This window comes from Panicum virgatum, chromosome 7K, assembly GCF_016808335.1.
Source record: "Panicum virgatum strain AP13 chromosome 7K, P.virgatum_v5, whole genome shotgun sequence".
In the NCBI taxonomy this organism is placed as follows: domain Eukaryota; kingdom Viridiplantae; phylum Streptophyta; class Magnoliopsida; order Poales; family Poaceae; genus Panicum; species Panicum virgatum.
Window position 1 is genome coordinate 39,776,595 of NC_053142.1, and position 18,611 is coordinate 39,795,205.

Sequence of the window (18,611 nt, forward strand, 5' to 3'; positions counted from 1 at the left end):
AGACCTGGCTCCTCCAAGCTCTGGCACCCATCCGCGCCCTCCATCCTGCCACCAACAGCTCCAGATCGAGGGCGATCGGCCACCGTGCGCGCCGGTGCTCCGCGGAACGGCTGCTGACGGCTCAGCAGCGCCCCCCCCCCCCCCCCCCCCCCCCCCCGGTTGTCCAGGGCCAACAGCTCCACCCCGAGTCGCGCTCCGCCGCTCATGCACCGGCGCTTATAAGCAACGGCAGGCTAGGCTGCTGCCAACAGCGGAGGACTCCTTCCACGTCCCGCCCGAGCCGCCCGCTCCCCGGCAACCGCAGCTCCAGCGACGCCCCCTCCTCCCCACTACTAGTAGTAGAGTCCACCCACCACACAGGCACATCCCCTACCCGGAGAGGCAGAGAGAGCTCTCCTCGTGGACTAGGGACTAGAAGAGGAGGAGAGCCATGTCTGCCGCAGCCTGCGCGCCGACGCGGCTCGGGATATCGCTCGCGTTCGCCGACCGGATGGCGCCGCCGCCGCCCCAGCCGCCGGCGCTCGAGGAGGAGGACCCGGCCGGCGAGGGGTGCGTGAACGCGCAGCTCTGGCTCGCGTGCGCGGGCTCCATGTGCACCGTCCCGCCTGTCGGCGCCGCAGTCTACTACTTCCCGCAGGGCCACGCGGAGCAGGCCAGCGACGCCGTCGACGTGCTGTCCGCCGCGCGCGGCGTCCCGCCCTTCGTCCCGTGCCGCGTCGTCGCCGTCAGGTACATGGCCGAGCCACACACCGACGAGGTCTTCGCCAGGATACGCCTCGCCCCGCTCCGCCCCGGGGAGCCCGTGGCGGACGTCGGCGACGCCGCCGCGGGCGAGGCCGGGGACGACCACCAGCACCAGCACCAGCACCAGCCCAAGCCGGCGTCCTTCGCCAAGACGCTCACGCAGTCCGACGCCAACAACGGCGGCGGCTTCTCCGTGCCGCGCTTCTGCGCCGAGACCATCTTCCCGGAGCTGGACTACCGGGCGGAGCCGCCCGTGCAGAGCGTCTACGCCCGGGACGTGCACGGCGTCGAGTGGACGTTCCGCCACATCTACCGGGGCACCCCGCGCCGCCACCTGCTCACCACGGGCTGGAGCAACTTCGTCAACAAGAAGAAGCTCCTGGCCGGCGACTCCATCGTCTTCCTGCGCGGCGAGAATGGCAGGGTCCACGTGGGCCTGCGCCGCGCCAAGCGCGGCTTCGGCGCCGGCGGGGCCGGATGCGACGACGGCTCCCCCTCCCTGTCCGGTTGGGACCCCTACGGGGCCCTGGCGCGGGGCAATGCCGGCGCCGGCGCGCGCTCGCCGAGCGGCAAGGTCCCGCCCGAGGACGTGGTCGCCGCCGCGAGGCTGGCCGCCGCCGGGCAGCCGTTCGAGGTGGTGCACTACCCGCGCGCCAGCACGCCCGAGTTCTGCGTGCGCGCGGCCGCGGTGAGGGCGTCCATGCAGGTGCCGTGGTGCCCCGGCATGCGGTTCAAGATGGCTTTCGAGACCGAGGACTCGTCGCGGATCAGCTGGTTCATGGGCACCATCTCCGGCGTCCACGCCGCCGACGCCGCCCGCTGGCCGCAGTCGCCCTGGCGGCTCCTCCAGGTACTTGAACGTGAAGCGACGCGCACAGGCTCCAGGATCCTTCTTGTTGCTAACATGGTGGCGGTTGGTTGTCGAATTGCAGGTGACCTGGGACGAGCCGGAGCTCCTGCAGAACGTCAAGCGCGTGTGCCCGTGGCTGGTCGAGCAGGTCTCGAGCATGCCCAACCTCCACCTGCCCAACTTCTCGCCGCCGCCGCGCAAGAAGCAGCGCCTCCCGGAGTTCCCCTTCGAGGGCCAGCCGCTTTTCGACCCGCCCTTCCCGCCCGCCCGCCCGCTCCCTCCGCTGGCGCCCCACCCGCGCCCCCACCACGACCACGGCGGCCTCATCCCCTTCTTCCCCTTCCCGGACAGCAGCGCTGCTGCAAGCATACAGGGAGCCAGGCATGCGCAACTCGCTCCATTCTTTTCGGATCTCCACATCGGCAACCTGCAGCAAAGCTTGCTGTTCTGCGGCGTCCGCCCCGCCGATCACCACGCCGCCCCCGCCGCGCCGAGGATCAGCACCGACCTGGCAATCGGCAACCCGCCGCCCCGCCGCGACGCGCCGCGCTCTCCACCAGCTGCCGCCGACAAGGCCGACGACGTCAAGCCGGTGGGGATAATGCTTTTCGGGCGGGCGATACTGACCGAGGAGCAGATGAAGAGCAGCAGCCCGACCTCGCCGGGAGCCACCAGAAAAAGGTCGCCCAACACACCGGATCGCTCCGGCTCCGGCTCCGGCGTCACCGAGGGCAGCCCTGCAAAGAACAACTTTGGGCTGGAGCCCGGGCACGGGCAGTGCAAGGTGTTCGTGGAGTCGGACGCCGTCGGCCGGAACCTCGACCTCTCGGCGCTGGGCTCGTTCGAGGAGCTGTGCGCCCGCCTGTCCCGCCTGTTCCGCATCGACGACGCTGACCTGAGGAGCCACGTGCTGTACCGCACCGCCGCCGGCGAGGTGAAGCACGTCGGCGATGAGCCTTTCAAGTGAGCTCATCAGCAACTCCCTCTCTCTCCAATTTGCTTTCATACAAATCCAAAGCTAAACCTTTGTTTTTCCCTCTCATCCGCAGTGCGTTCGTGAGATCAGCGCGGAGGATCACAATACTGGGTGACGCCGGCAGCGACAGCACGGGGAGCCAATGAGCAGTCCCCCGAGACCAGCTGCAAATAACTTAGGGCGGCGCTACACTCCTAGGACGCGCGCAATAAGCCGGGTGCACGGCTGAAGGAGCTAGCTGCATGCGGTTTTCTTCTTCCGATCGGCAGGCCTAGGGAGTTCACAGCTTAGCCAAGGGAGCTAGGCTGATGCGTGTGTTCAGCTAGGTTGATTTTCCTCGTCCCTTTTCATCAGTTTAGCTGTTGTTGTTGATGTTTTCCCCCCATCTGATAACGCAAACAGGATGTTGAAACTCGAAGCTCTGTGCCGGTTCAGAAGCAAGGCCGGCTGCTCCTAGTCCTGGGCTCTGTTGGCATCCCGACCCGGTGGCAGGGAGACAGGAGCAGCAGGTGAACCGATTGAATGCCCTAGAATATTTCATTTACTCGTCGCTGCAATGCAAGCTCTGCCTCTGATAGTCTGATGAGATGAGCCTGGGGGGGCTGTGCTTCAGTGCTTGGGATGCAGCTCCAGGCATTTCATTTGCTCCTTCGTTTGTCTGTGGCAGGCAGGTGGCCGGGCCAGCGAGCCAGATCCTGGGCCTCCTGTTGCGTATCCCTTGCTGCCTTTGATGCTGCTCTGGTGAGTGGTGATGCCTCCAGTCCAACCAGGGGCCTGCCTGTCCTTTGCCTGCCGCGGCAAAATAATTGTGCTGCTTGCCCGTTTCGCTCCCGGGAATAGGATCCACTCCAACAGTAGTGTAGTGCCGCTCCCACTGCCGCCCTGTTCATCGTTGCTTGTTTGTTCCTGCTGCTGATAAGTTCTTGCCTGCTGCTACCACTGGGTGCTGGTTCTTGTCTTCTTGGAGCTTTGCTCTACTGCTAGCTCCGGGTGCTGGACGACTGATCAGCGAGTACGTGATGGAAAACAGGAAACCACTGGCCTGGAGCCTAACTGCTGACAACACGAGGAGGAAAGAGCGAGCGTATCTGCGGCCGTGTTCGGAATTAACCGTGCCATTCGTGCCTAACTCCGATCATTTTTTTTGTGGGGAGATCGAGGGTCGTCTTCCGCGTCCACGACAGGCATAGCGACCGGTCGGCAAAGGTTTCGTCAACGTCGATCGGTGCAGATCGCACGGTACGCGCCGGAGGCCCCCCTGGACCAGCCACCACCAGGAGACAAAGTTGGCTCCGTCGCGAGCTCATCGCCCCGGTTTCTGCTTGCTTGTTCATGTTGGGTAGGTGTTGTTGACCTCGCGTCGCTGTCGCCACGGCCGCGCAAGAAGAAGACGGGGGCAGAAAAAAAGGCACACGGCGAAAGGCAAAGGCAGAGCGCGCGAGGGCGCACCAATCGGCCGGGCGCCGGCGCGGCCTCGCCGGCTCGCCCCGTCACCACCTGTCTCCCATCTCCGGCGCGACACGACGGGTGCCGGCCGTCCTGCGTTTCCAACACGACGCCGGCCGACGGGGTCTGGTTAGTGGTCAGAGAGGACGCAGCGGCAGGAGCCGGAAATAGATTAACTTAGCGGCAGGTCATTAGCTAGCTAGTAGGACTTAATGGATGTGCCCGTCTACCTAACCAGACCCGACCAGACCAGAACAAACCATCTACTAGGAGTAGCTCTCCTGCTGTGACATTGACAGCAACAGCTGGTGGGGGGCATAATTGCAGGTCAAGGGACCTGCACATGTTTAAGACTTCGGACGCAATGCAATGCAATGCAAAGTCGCCGCGCCACGCTTTGCGGCGCGAGTGTCTCTCCTGATCGACAGCGGGCTTAAATGCCTCCCGCGTCGGGATCGCAAAACTAATCAATCTGTCAGAGCGTACGGAGAGAGAGAGAGAGAGAGAGAGAGAGAGAGAGAGAGAGAGAGAGAGAGAGAGAGAGAGAGAGAGAGAGAGAGAGAGAACTTAAGCTGGGTGGGCGATCTGACCGCCGGCGAGAAACGCGACCGGGAGGTTGGTGGCGCCATCGTCACCTGAATCCTAGTGAGAGCGCGCTCGTGCTGGTGGTGAAGGGTCGGCGTCGCCGTGTCACTTGGAACGGGCGTGCTCGATCGATCGGCCGTGCCCGTGCGTTCTAGCTGGTTGGTCGACCCGTCTGCTTGCTTTCCCTTGAGAGAAGAGGGAACGGTGCGATGTTTCGAGCGGAGATCGACGTCGACCGGCCGAACGGAATCACTCGCGTACCCACGACTAGCCAGCTTGCGTTGCGTATCAGATCATATCTGCCGGCGCCTTGAGGCACTCTGCGTTCTCAAGCGTCGGTTCCCTGAGCCTCTGCTGGCTACTGATGGTCGACTCACAGACAAGCAACGGACCTGGCCGGAATAAAGAAACGGCGGCGGGCGGCGGTGCGGCGTACGCGGTGGCCGGAGCGCCCGGGGGCGCCGGCGTGCCGGGTGCCGAGCCCCAGCGGTGGGGAGGCCGCCGGAGAGGCAACAACAGATGGACCGCATAGGCGAGCGCGAAACCAAGCACGCGCGCTCTCTCCTTCCAGGCTTGCGCCGGGAGGGAGAAAGTCAGCAGGGTCAAGAAGTCAGCGGGCGAGGCTACCTCGCCGCGGCACACTGCGCCATGTCGGAGCTGCTCAGCTACTTGCCTGGCTGGGAGACACGAGCTCCGCTTCCGACGAGCAGCGCGATTATAATTAGCCACCGATCCAATCGCCAACCGGCCTGCCTTTTCCCTCTTTGTTTAGGCAGGCGCGATTAAAGTAAATCAAGGAGGAATGCGGGGTGCCCGTGCGGGTGATGCGCCGGCGACGACATCGTGGGCACCGCCGGCCTGACCACGGCGGCAGTTGACCTTCAACGTTCTGAATCAGCAAAAGTATTTTTCTCTCAGATCAAATTAGCACCATTCACTAGTCAACAGTCAACTTTTCTCTCACAACAAATCAGCACCAGCCACAAACCACAGCTAGTAGAATAGAGTGTCTGTCGCCAAACTGTAGCTCAAGTCAAGAGATGCTAGCAAATGTCGACCGGTTCTATCCTGGCAGGCAATAGAGCCATTTACGTTCGACCGACTGACGCACCTGCCCAGTTCTAAAATGATTCTCCCATTAGTAGAGCAGGACATCGTCTCTGGACAGACACTTCGATGACGCACACTGGCGGCACAGCCTGCCTGCCTGCCTGTAGTGCACCAAGGGAAACTTTGTCCCGGCGCCTCACGTTCGCGCGCGCCCAGCAACAAAGCGGAGGCCCCCCGGCCGGGCCGGCACCACACGATCCCTAGTGGTCCGGACCGTGCCAGCCACAGGCGCAACACGTAACATGGCCGCAGCAGTGCCTGCCCAAGTTTGAGGCTTTGAGCTCCTCCTCCTTGCTTTCAGTGCCCCTCGCACCTCGCGGCCACAAAACAAAAGCCACCCGGAGGCTATGCTAGCCGCTAGCGTAACTGGAAGTCGAAGATGGCCTCGCTGATCCCGACGCCACCAGCGCTTCCTGCCCTGACGACACGACCCCAGCTAGGCCTAGGACCCCTTTGTTTGCGGCGATCGTTTCGTCATGGTTCGTTTGACCGGCGTGGGAGGGCGGCTTCGGGCAGGGAAAACCGGCGGGACTTGCTCCCGTGCCGCCCGGGGCCTCGGCGGGCGCCTCTCGGCTTTTGTTTTTGGGGCTCCGCTCCGATCCTGCCCCCTTCCCCTACCCGGCTGGCTACCCCCGTCGTCAAACCCTGGTGGGGTGGCCTCGGTAGGGCGCGCCGGCGGCCGGAATGGAAAACTCCATGCCCCCCGCGCGCGCACGAGTGGCCTTGGGCGTCGGGACTCTGCTCGTGGGGGGTATGATGGCGGCGTCCTCGGTTCGGCCGTTTGTCTGGTCATCCGGTGGAGTAGGTTCTCTGTTCTCCTCTCCGAAAAGAGGATTACGCGTGTCCGCTTCCGCCTTGGACTGAAGCCCGGGAGGAACGATTCAGAACTAAGCCAGATCCGGCAGGCAAATACTTTTGTTTTTAAACAAAAAATATCCGGCAGGCAATTTACTGGTGCTCAGTGCTCAGATGATGCTCTGGATTCTGGAAGCAGACAAACGAGAGCCGGGCACATCGTTACGTGAAAAGTACTCTGGGTGAGGTCGGAAATGGTGGATCGAACGATAAAGTTCAGGCTTCCGGAATTCTTTCTGTTATTTTTTTTAAAAATTACGTTCTAAAGGCTTCTGGTGTGCTTTGGCTGAAGACATTAAGGAACGATTCAGAATTAGGCTGACGACCACGATGGTCCGGAAGCAAACAAAAACCTTGATGAGTTTTGGGTCAACCAAATGACCCAAAGAAAACAAAATTTGCATCTCTAAACCACGAATACTTCATGGAGTCTGGATGGATTTGATGTTGGAACACAAGAAATTGAAAATCTTGAACAAGTGTAGCAGAAACAGATCGAAAATGCAAAACCATCCTTTCGTGTACACCAGCACAATCCAATATTAATGTTTTCACATAAGACAACTAATTGCTTAGAAAGAAAACACAAGTATGAATCTGCAAATCACGTTTTCAACCGGGCTATCCTGTACTTGTGTACGTTTGATGCTCATTTTCCCAAACTCCTGTCGACTTCTGGCCGTGAATGTATACATTCTGTGGGGCTGTAACTTGCTATGTTTGGATGGTAAACTAATAGGTATAGTAGCTAAATACAGGACGAATGAAAGCTGTGACTACATCTAAGTCTGGTGAACAAATGTTACTGCCTAAATATTGACACGAAGGCCCGTCAAGAAAGCGAGTGTGTAAGGGGAAGTGGACTTGCCGAAGGGCGTGGACCACCGTGGCAGCTTCTCAAGGACATTTGTGACCTGTGGTGTAACTCTATTCACATCTGTTCTGAGTTTTACTAAGAGAGGAACATCCGTTGCTTCTTTAGCTTCTTTTCGAGATGTTTCGGTAGCACTGTTCGACCAGTACAGTGTTAGCTGGAATTTTGTTGGTGAGTTTTTGCCGCCAGCAAACTGGATTGTATGCCATCCATCCACCTCAGTCTTGTCACCAAGTAGAACCAGTTTCTCTGAATCCACTGAGCACAAAAAATGAAATAAGTCAAATAATGTGGAAAGGCCAAACAGCTACAATAGTACTTTAAGCATGTTCAAAGCCAAATTGGTACTGATTGGTACCAAGTGCGCCCGCTCTTTCTCAGTGCTAGCTAACAAGACGAAGAAATGAACTCACTAGCTATGTACTTGCATGATTTTCATCAGGGTAAAGGTTATTAGGAATTAATTATATCTATTAAATGGTTCAACTCACCTTGAACTGTAAAGTCATCAATTTCTTGTTTGTTGATTCCAAGCGACCAGCGTGTCGATGACTTTGTATCAACCAATATTACTGTCTGTCGAGCACCATCTGTAACTGAATCACTTTCTACACGGAGCATAGGAACTTCAGACTTGCTCCATCCCGTACTGCTATCTTTGTAACTCCAACAGCCATACTTCATTGTAAATGTTACAAAGTCAGTTGTCATATTCCTTCCGCAAAAAAAGTCTTCATCTCCAAGGTCTACCAATTCCTTTGTTAACTTTCCAGGTGTATTGGAAAACAGAGAAATATAGGATAATGGTTCTCTATTTCCATCATCTATTCCTGTAGCATCCACGACATGTACAACCTGAGCAGAGGCAAATCATCAAGTTACTATATTGAAGTCAAATCATAAAAAAGTTACTACCTTACGTATCAACACTAACACTCCTCTTTTTTGGTTTTTGGAACCTAGGGACAAATCTGATAACGGAATTTCACAATTATGTATAAGAAACAGCATATTAGGCACTGATCACAAATGTGGTTGCTGGCTCCCCTGGTCATAAAACAATTTTGAGATAAACTGAGAAGGCATTGTAGCAGAATAGTAGCATAAAAGAAGTGCTTACATTTACAGATCGAGCCACATCCCCCGTAAATGCTGGCACAATACCGCTTGTCACTAATGCCAGTGAAAGACCAAAGAATATGCATAATAGCAAACCAAGAGTTCTTTTATCACCTAAAGAAAGCATAGTGTGGTATATCAGCTCACTTCGAGAAAACAACTAAAAAAAAAGCAAATGCATATAAAACTAATAAATGCAGAGAAGCGTAAAAATATCAAGACAAATCAGATGTCTGGCTGTACAGAGAATGCCAGATACAAAAGGTAGGGACCTTAGTCTGACCAGTGAAGATAGCAGGGAATGTACAGACATCAGTTACATATCTGCAGTACACTCTTACATCAACGGGCTGGTGTCAAGAGAAGAGAACCAAATACACAAGTGTCTGCTGGTGGAGAAAATGTTCATACACAGACTAAATTACTAATTACACAGCGAAGAACCAAACTGAAATGTGGTACAACACAGGACTAGCAGATAAATGAAACCTCTTTCTTTCTATATGGCAGAGGAAAATAAAGAAATGAAACGTAAACAATAAATAATGCAAATATCAATATTGATATTACTTTGACAGGAAAGAAATATGACAATATACCCAGCATGTCATAGTTTACCTGAGATATGAACGTATGAAAGAAGATACACAAACATGAAACAAATGACGATTGCAATGGCAACAGCAACAATTACATTTCCAAGCCAGTCTGGCAGTCCACCAGGATTCCTGCATACCAAAGCAAAAAGAGGTTAACAAAAGTTTGGTTATTTTTCAAAGAACAGCAAAGATTAATAAAAAGACATGGTACATGGGAGGTTATGGGCTGAATACCTGTCAACACGTACAACACTCCCGACAATTACATCTGCCATGCGAACAGCCAAACCAGCAGAGGATACAACTGGTGCAGCCATACCCAGAACCAATGTGACAACTTTAAGCTGTTTAGGTAACCGAACAGGAGAAAGAGTAGCTTCCAGAAAACCATCTGCGAAGAAACAACAGTCATGAATGCTCAAGGTGATACCAAGCTATTAACGTACTCAGACTGTACCAGCAACTTACATGCAAAAGCAGGCGAAACAAGCCAGATGAGTGCTATATATGACGATCCAACCTTGAAATAGGTTCCCAGTATTAGAAGTATTAGCCACTGGACAAAACCAGATTTAAAAATCCATCTCTCAGCTTCTAGGTCAATAACATATTCCCTTGTGTTATGAGTTAGGCCTGGTTTTGTTCTAGAATACACACACCGAAGCTGCCTCTTCAGGAGATTAAACCCAATATGCTGACCGATAAATGCTCCAAGCAGTGCAGGTGAACCAAATAAGCCAATAATTAACCATGGATTTGCAACATAAGGAACAGGAAACGGACATATATGGGGCAGAATAAATGCTACCACAACTGGTAAGCAGATGGAAAATATCAGCATTAGAATTATGCTCAGGCATGATAATCCAAAGGACACAAGCCCAGAGCGTCCACCCATAAGTAATGATGTTCCCCATATCAGAAGTGACTGCAATATGATTGAGTTGTGAAACATCGTAGCAAGTCGCTGTGAATAGACTACCATGTACTTGCCCTGCAAAATTGTAACACAAAAGTGAAGAGGAAAATCAGTTGAATAATTTCGCATAATCTGTAAATTATATAGTTGTATTGTATCTAGCAGACTAGCAAAGGGGCAGAGATTTGATGACACAATCGCAATCATTTGCAGAAACATACAAATAGAATTTACTGTACCAGAATGTCAAAGAAAACAGCCTTATTCTGCTCCGTGTTCTCTTGCTTTTGTTGCTGTGCATTTTTCAAAAAATTTGGTGATGCTGCAGAGTGGAGTAGGAAAGCAAGCATGTTATCTCCAATATGCTGAAGAGACCCCGGTTTCAGAAGCTTCATCTTGTCATTCTGCACAGAACATAACAGAAACAATCACAAACCAGAAGTTGGAATGTTGATTTAAGAAAAATTGGACCACCAAATATGTATTTGACCTTATATCATTATATTTAACAATATAAACCAAGGTGATGTTCAAAAAGTTGCATAACTACAAGACTTCTAAGCAACAGATCCACATGAAAAACCTTGCAGCATTATAGTAATAATAACTTAATATGTCAGGTCCTGTGGGCAACACCCTTGATCCTTGACCTGCACCCGACCCTACCATATCATAAATCCTCTATCTAAACAGCTCTGGTCTGTATTCCATGTGGACAAAACAGTTAGATACCTAAGAAGTAAACTTCATCTGCCATCTACTTCCACTTTGTTAAGCATTGACTCCCTGTACTGTATCCTTACAAATGGCTACATGTGGGATGGAAAAAAATCAGTTTAAAGTCTTAGTGTTGTAGTTTATCAAACAACATAGTTAGAAAAGCTGAGTCATTGACAAATAACATAAATTAAAATTAAAAAAAACATCAAATACACAAAGAGTTGTCAACGGATAGTATGGACAGGATTTTTATTCATAATGGAAGTTCATGAACTGGCATTTTGTCCAGTCATGAAAAGGTCCAAACTCAGATAACTTTGGCATTGATATAGCAAAGAGAACCAACCTTCGTGTGATATACCGATGTTGTATCTGTATATGCAAAATCAAGTCCAGGAAGACCAGCAACTTCCTGATATATTTGAAAATCTGTAGCAGATTTTATTGCTCCAGAACGAAAAACATCCTGCAATTACAAAATGTCAATCTGCAAGGGAGAAGACAAAGATATTTGTTGTGAAGCACCAAAACGACAGATCTGGAACCATGTTCTCTCACTTTAAGCTCCATTTTAGCACCGACTAATTGTGTTTGGGGGGCTGAGAAACAATCTAATATGTTTCCTCACAAAGATGGTAAGCCTAATTTAATAGATTGTTTCTAAAACCAAACAGGACAACACAAAAATAACATATGCTCTCGGCTGCTTGGTTTCATGAAATTATTGAAGCATGGCTATACATGTCGCACAAAAGCTTTATTGAGATAGGGAGGGAATGCTGCTACCTGTAAAGCTATCTGAGCAGATGGATATTTGGCTACAGCTGCAAAGCTCTCCAGGGCCCAATAGTCAGTACCCTGTCAACATTAATAGGCTGATTAGGTTTGTAATTATTTCTTATTACAAATGGAGCAAAAAGGAATTATAATACAGAGCATTCAAAACAACAACCAAAGTAGCCCCAGAAACCGTCATGCTTATTTGTTTTTTCTTATTTCCCACCATATGAAAATCCAACAAAACCTTAGTTCTAGGTTTGCCCAATTTTTTTCAGGAAAAAGATTTTTACGAAGGTCAGCACCAATATTATGAGACAGAAACATACCTGAAAAAGAGTGGATTTCCCACTGATGCCCATAGCTTCCAAATCAACAGCAAAACGTACTGAATTTCTCCAGTGGTGCTGCAAAAAATTACATTAGGATTCAGGAAGTTACATGTAGCATGCATTTGCATAGTGGTACCATGACACGTGTCTTCCAAAGTTTAAAAGAAAATGAGTACCAATTAGGAGGTTCTATTACAGTTTACGAAGTGTCATGCAGAGGATTGCTTATGGACATTAATAGAAGGGAAAGGGACCACTTTAGTGAACAAGTCAGAGAGCAGAAAGAGAAAGGAAGTAAGTTATGATGGTTTTGAGGCAAAGTAGATACTTTTTTTAAAGACCAAGGCTACACCGTGCTTCTATCCAATATGCGCTTACAGTTGTACTCATTGCTGAATTAAGGGAAACATTAGCACTAACACTTAAGAGATGATAATCTAATACGCCACAAAAATGGATAGTAGACGTCTCCCACATCACCACATCCAAAAAGGCACATTCACGAAAACCAAATCCTACTGAACTGCATCCAAGGACAAATTGGGACATCATAATGGTAAGAAGTTAGCCATAACAGAATGATGGGTGATGGCTATTGGCTGCTAATAGATCCAAATAGCAGCCAAGTCTGTAGTCCATACTTGCAAGCAGTCAATTAGGCATCCTATTTCTTCTACATATTAGTCAATCTACTTGACTCCAACTAGGATATACTCCCTCCATTCACAGATGGTAGTCTTATTTGGGATGGACACAATGACCAAGGCAAAAAAAGTTGCTTATCAATCCTACTTATCCCTCCCTTCATTATTTACCTAGTGAAAAGGAGCGATCTTTAATGTTTAAACCTCATGAAAATAAACTGTCTTTAATGCCCCTCCTGCATGCAGCCGGTTTTCATCCATAGGTACGTGAAATCGAAACATTGCGTGTTTCCCGAGGCACAAATTTACTCCTACACACTTAATGGGTGTTGGGCCCGAGAGACAATGGGTGGGTGGGTTCAAATAAGACTATCAATCTTGAAATTTCAGATTTTAAAATAAGACTATCATCTGTGAATGGAGGGAGTATAATAGACCAAAGTTAATTGGACCTGGAGGTTAGATACATGGTTACTTGACCTGGACTGGACAAGCAATATCTCATGAACTGGATATGGCATATGTATGAAGTTTCAAGAGACTGACCTGAGTTATAAAACTATGGGCGCCATCAAGACCCTCTTCTTCTCCTGTGTTAAATAAAAACAGGACACCACTCTTAAATGTATGTGCCCACTGAGCTACTCCCCGTGCAAGCTCTAACATGACTCCAACACATGAACTGCAATCTCCAGCACCTTCCCTGGAAAGTAAAAAAAATAAAAAAAAGGTTTTCCTCGAAAAATCAAATGTTGAAAGTCACTACAACTTAAAAGATATATCAGTAAAAACAACTAATGTACCAAGAAAACTGAAAAATGATGTTTTACTGTTACCCCAACATGAATTGCTATTCAAGTTAAACAGATTGACAATGTATACAACTTATGGCACCGTACGTCGTACACCATTATTTGTATGTTTTTTTAAAATCACTTGAACTCACACCCAACATTCCTCATCAAGTTAATGATTAGCAACCTTTTTCGTAGCTAGAAACATTTCATCTTCGTGTTTGCCAAAGAGAATATGAAGCCTTACGTTGTGGAAACAGTGTCAATATGTGAAGAAACCAGAATCAAATTTTCTTCAGCTTCAGGCATATACTTGGGAACAACTCTCAGTAGCACATGCTTCAAATCTGAATACAAGAGAGTTTTTCCCTTGAAAAGACCTTTAGATAGACGATTTGCGCCGATATCTGTGTGAAACAGCTCCAATTGAACATCAACCTCCCAATGAGCTGTCGTCTTTATTTTTTCTGCTACTGCATACACATACTATCATGGGCATGTCAAAATGGCTAGAACAACCAAAAAAAAATTCCACAAAAATTCTTAGTTTCAGTAATGTTCGTGATCATGTTATTATAAGCTGAATCCACAACAACACTGAGATAGTGAGATGTAAGGCAAAGATTAAACAATTAATAAAGAGAGGTGGATCCTAATTTCAGCTTGTGTTTTTATTGTCATCAGTTCATGGCAAAATTGGCTGCCACTAGTTATCCGTTAGCTGTACATGGCACTAGCAGCAACAATTGATGGTAGATGAATTCAAATGTGGGATCAACTTAGTCCTGTTGTGTTGTGCTGAGCTGTGGGGAGAACTTTATCTAGTGATTTTTTAGTAATTATGCTGAAGAATGTTAGGTCACTTAGGTTCAAGTTCTCTACTAGAGAGATATCTTGATTAATAAACAGGTTAATAGAATAAATGTGCCCAATCGCGTCATGGATAGGGACAGTTTACTTGGAACAAAAATGTAAACAGCGAGACTGAAGTGTTAAAACTGTGAAAATAAGCAGTATGAATCAACAACCTGGATGGCAAGATCAAGGGAGTCTGAACCAACTGGATGAGGACCCAAGCTTGTTAAATACTTCACATGCTCAAGTGCAGAAGCTTCCGAGAAACCCCTCTTGCCAGCCTGCTTGGCATCTAGGGGCAAAGGAAGGTTTCCAAACTGGATACGATAAACAGACCAGGATCCGTGAAGGAATATTATCAACAATCCCAGCAACAAATAAGCACCCCTCCTGTGCTTGGGGTTGTTCTCATTTGGATCAACTGCTTGATCAACTTTAGGCTTCTCACGGGTTGTCATAGAAGAGCCTTGCCCTCGAGGCATTCTGCTAATCTTAACTCAAATAATGTAAAAAAAACAAGATTTATCTTCACAAGTACCACTAGTTCTAGAAAAAAAATAAACAATTAGCTCATTTTCCGTAGTATTTTTTTAAGTAAAAGACACCGTTTAGCTTTTCTGTTGACAATAGGATAACAATTTTTAAGTTCATCCTATCAAAATAAGGTTATCCATGAATCAAAACAACATGAATCGAACACAAAAAAGTAAATTGTGTAACTTTACTCAGTTCAAATCAAAACCCAGACATTCCAATCAGAAATATGCATCCTGTCAAGGTGATGTGATTTGAAGCACAGTTGTACCGAGACCCACGGTTACACTGTCATAATTGGACCACCCAACAGTAACTTAATAAAGGACCCAACGCGGCAAGTTTTAAAGAAGCTAATCTGGACCAGGGCAACAGATGACTCTTTCATAGGAGAAAATCAGACAACACAAAAGCATGTGGCAGACTACCGCAGGGACTTATGAGAATGTGAGAAGAGGAGAGGAGACAGACTGGTGTGGCCTACTCAGTTTAAGGACGGACCAGTCCAGTAACCTTTTGAAGTAAACTTTCTTACCGTAAGAAATTCACAGAAGTGACGAAAAGTAAGGCCGGCCTCAGATTGCCAGTATCAACTATCAAGTACTACACACGAGACTTGACAGACATTGGACTCGCACATCCATCTCATCCCTTCCCGTACCGAAGCGTAAAAATAGCGTGGGATTCCTGAATTAGATCTAAAAGCCGAGATCAGGAGCGAGCTTCAGGTGGAGAATCGCGGTGCTCAGTTGAACCCCGACGGATCATGGAAATACTAGCAGCCCCCACCCCCAAAACCAGCAAATCCGCAACAATTCCGGTTGCATCCCAGCCAAAAGGACTTGGATGTGATAGCTCATAGCGAAGTAAAAAACATGCTATCAAACGAAGCACACTCCTAGAACAATCCATCCGAGAACCTTACCAGCAGCCGAAGGAATCAATCACGGGAGTATCTCCGCCCGATGCCAGTTCACTAGAGAGAAGGACAACGACTTGCGGAGGATGATTTCCGCGGGACGGCGCGCTTCACTTTGGCCGGCGAGCCCGCAAGGAAGGAGGCGGCCGTTCTGCAGCGAGGGTTCCGTGAGACTGCTGGACTCGACGCGTTGGGGTCGTCCCTCGCGCCACCCGAGTCCGCGAGGATGGAGGGGAGGATGATGGGTTGTTGAAGATGAGGGAATTTATTTAGTTTGGGAACGCGTGCCTGATAGGCTGGGTAGCGACCGTGCCTGATTTACTTCCTCCTTCCACAAGCGCATCTCTAAAAACGATTCGCGCAAAAAAAAAAAAGTCGGCGGCGAGCGTGGCCACCTCGCCGGCTTTTCGCGGCTGCGGGCGAATTCCGATCATTTTACAAAAAATGCCCTCAATTTTCGTCGAAATCAACATACAATCCCTCTTCCGCTTCCTCTTCCCTTCTCTCCTCCTGGACATCGCCGCCGCCGGCACCGCCGGCGCCCCCCACGCCGGCGCTAACGGTGCAGGCCCCTGCTTGGGCCGCCGGATCGACACCGGATTCGCGCACCAAATCGAGGCCAACCAGTGTGCCATGTCCACATGTTTTTCCTGGCAGTCCGATCGGGCGCACGCTCGGCGCCGTGCGCTCGTCAGCGCCACCACGCCTCCTCCCCATCCTCGGCCGGCTGAGCCGGTCACCAAGGGCCGATGGCTCCGCCAGTAGCGTCGTATCCCGCGCAAGCAGCAGCACCACAAGGGGTCCCGGCGAGCCCCGGGCCCGCCGGCGCCGTGAACAGCTCTGGCGCATGTGAGGACTTGGCGGCGCAGCTCCACAAGCGCCGTTACAACCTGGCTGACTCGCCCAAGGGGAAGTAGGATGCGCTCGTCGCCGGCAGGGAAGAGGAGGGGCCACAGGCGGCGAGCCCTCCATCCAGTCTTTCTTCACCTCCATGCTCTTCGGATCTTCAGCTAGCGCGAGGACGAGGACGAGATGGCCACACGCAACCGCAATGCCGCCGCCGCTGCTCCGCCGCTTCACCATCACAACCGAGGTGAGCCCATGGATCTCCTGAGTTCTTGGTTGCTCCCTCCACAGTTTCTTACCCAAGGTCAGATTTTGGGTGATCTCGGGAACGATTATCCTCTCTAGCAAGTTTTTTCACTCGATTCACAAAAAAGATTGGGCGGCTCCCTCCCTGATTTCTTGCTAAGGTTACATTTTGGGTGATCTCGGAAACGATTAGCCTCTCTAGCAAGTTGTTTCACTCGATTCATGAAAAAGATTGGGCGATCTATGTTTTTTCCTCTCTTCGACTGCCGGATTTTGGAAGAAAGATACTTTTTTCCACAACCTGTTAGCAAGTTGTTGCAGGAAGCCGCAGGTCAACCGCCCCATCACAAGGAGCTTCAGTAATTCAATTATCTAGCTGCTTTAACCCTTTCTTCACTCGACACTCTGTGTTTGGTTTTCAATGCTTAGGTTGCCACCATAAGCAGGAGATATTAGTGGACTTGACCACAGTGATACTAAGATCTTTCAATATTCTTTGGTGAATTATTAGTTGTTGCGAAATGAAGTGTTCACTCAATCTGGACTAATTTGTTTAAGTTCGGTATGGTGAGATTCCAAAAGCTATTTTTAGATGTACTCCAGGTATGATACATCTACATTTTTCTATTAGATAAAAATAAATATACATTGAATGATGTTCAATTATAGACAAGATAACATCAACCTTCTCAACAGTATATGTGTATGTTGTTATCACTTCAAGGCTAATTTTGCATATATACATTGAATGATGTTCAATTATAGAAAAGATAACATCAACCTTCTCAGCAGTATATGTGTATGTTGTTATCACTTCAAGGCTAATTTTGCATACCCAATAATCTAATCCTTTCAATGAAGGGATCATCCTGCTGAATAAAACCAAGTGGTACAACCCTTATTTTCTAGACCCAAAATATACTATAATTATTATATGCATGAACTAAAGTTTGCATGAACTATAAAAACCTACGATGCGAAATATGGGACCCGTGCGGCAAAGCCGCGGACCTTTCTAGTGCACATACGAAGATTCAAATTTTGTTATTTTTGACCAATAATTTGACTATTAAGTACATCTTGTTGCAGGTTTGAATAATGTCAAATGTCATAAGGTGTAAATTGGTGACCTACTCCCTCCGTCTCACAAATACTGTTCGTTTAAAAATTTTCAAATATACAACTAGTGGTGGAAAATACCATATTCCCAATTAACTATATCAGTTGTGATTGAAGATCACACTGTTTATTTGATTTCCTTATATCCTCAATAAATACAAATGGGTGATGAGAGGGTATTTTGGTCAATCTATATGTATAAAGTGGGTTGGAAACTCCAGAGATAGTTGTATTTGGAACAAATTTTGAACTCTTAAGATAGCTAATTTCGGGACGGAGGGAGTAACATCTACTTAAACATTTGATTGGCTCCACACCTTCTCTATGCAATTATTTCTTGGTACTTGATATTTGTTTAATTAGATGAACTTTACTACATTCTAAATAGACAGTCTTTGTGTGACAAAATTTGGAGGCTAAACAAACCGTCTTTGTGGGGCGGAGAAATTATGCATTTCCAACTCTTTTCAGTTCAAATATTTATTTACACTATTTTTTAATATAAAATTTTAAAATAGCAGAAATATTTGAAAAGATACACTGAGTCACCAATTTACACCTCTATCATAGCCCAAAGCCTAGATCCCGGACGGACACGGGAGAGTATAAATCCGTTTCTAAGAGTTCTGCTACCAAAGAGCACTTGACAGTTTATCATGCCAATTCATCAAGCATAAAGAGAGCGGAAACTTGTTATAAAATTCCCAGACAACATGCAAATCAAACACCAAAGTTTTTAGAGCAACTC

The 18,611-nt window shown here is 49.0% G+C and overlaps 2 protein-coding genes across 8 annotated transcripts; one reads left to right on the forward strand and one right to left on the reverse strand.

The window, feature by feature from the left end:
- Positions 1-211: 211 nt before the first annotated feature.
- Positions 212-3,591, forward strand: LOC120642392 (auxin response factor 8-like). Of its 3 annotated transcripts, none has more exons than XR_005662591.1 (5): positions 212-1,594; positions 1,677-2,557; positions 2,644-2,896; positions 2,973-3,079; positions 3,238-3,591. XR_005662591.1 is itself a non-coding variant. In XM_039918899.1 (3 exons), exons 1-3 carry the CDS (start codon positions 431-433, stop codon positions 2,714-2,716), a joined length of 2,118 nt encoding a protein of 705 aa, XP_039774833.1. In that variant the 5' UTR covers positions 212-430; the 3' UTR covers positions 2,717-2,992. The 3 variants fall into 3 exon arrangements, 1 of the variants encoding a protein (XP_039774833.1); XR_005662592.1 differs by having other exon boundaries at positions 3,184-3,509; XM_039918899.1 differs by lacking the exon at positions 3,238-3,591 and having other exon boundaries at positions 2,644-2,992.
- A 3,472-nt stretch (positions 3,592-7,063) lies between these two features.
- Positions 7,064-15,972, reverse strand: LOC120642374 (endoplasmic reticulum metallopeptidase 1-like). Of its 5 annotated transcripts, none has more exons than XM_039918869.1 (14): positions 15,659-15,972; positions 14,373-14,690; positions 13,592-13,817; positions 13,097-13,253; positions 11,904-11,981; positions 11,584-11,655; positions 11,144-11,263; positions 10,317-10,481; positions 9,627-10,152; positions 9,393-9,549; positions 9,178-9,287; positions 8,561-8,673; positions 7,932-8,295; positions 7,064-7,698 (listed from the first exon to the last, which is right to left on the reverse strand). In XM_039918869.1, the coding sequence occupies exons 3-14, from the start codon at positions 13,651-13,653 to the stop codon at positions 7,376-7,378; spliced, it is 2,247 nt and encodes a 748-aa protein (XP_039774803.1). In that variant the 5' UTR covers positions 13,654-13,817; positions 14,373-14,690; positions 15,659-15,972; the 3' UTR covers positions 7,064-7,375. The 5 variants fall into 5 exon arrangements, with proteins under 5 accessions (XP_039774803.1, XP_039774800.1, XP_039774804.1 ...); XM_039918866.1 differs by having other exon boundaries at positions 13,592-13,830; positions 15,659-15,967; XM_039918870.1 differs by having other exon boundaries at positions 14,373-14,682; positions 15,659-15,942.
- Between the last annotated feature and the right edge of the window lie 2,639 nt (positions 15,973-18,611).

What these genes read in the sequence shown, in the direction of transcription:
- LOC120642392 (XM_039918899.1), top strand. Translation starts at nt 431, where the DNA reads ATGTCTGCCGCAGCCTGCGCGCCGACGCGGCTCGGGATATCGCTCGCG. An exon ending in CGCCCTGGCGGCTCCTCCAG is followed by an intron (nt 1,595 to 1,676) that starts GTACTTGAACGT and finishes GTCGAATTGCAG; the next exon opens with GTGACCTGGGACGAGCCGGA. An exon ending in GTCGGCGATGAGCCTTTCAA is followed by an intron (nt 2,558 to 2,643) that starts GTGAGCTCATCA and finishes TCTCATCCGCAG; the next exon opens with TGCGTTCGTGAGATCAGCGC.
- LOC120642374 (XM_039918866.1), bottom strand. Translation starts at nt 14,681, where the DNA reads ATGCCTCGAGGGCAAGGCTCTTCTATGACAACCCGTGAGAAGCCTAAA. An exon ending in CTGCTCAGATAGCTTTACAG is followed by an intron (nt 11,264 to 11,583) that starts GTAGCAGCATTC and finishes TTGTAATTGCAG; the next exon opens with GATGTTTTTCGTTCTGGAGC. An exon ending in TGATGACTTTACAGTTCAAG is followed by an intron (nt 7,699 to 7,931) that starts GTGAGTTGAACC and finishes TTTTGTGCTCAG; the next exon opens with TGGATTCAGAGAAACTGGTT.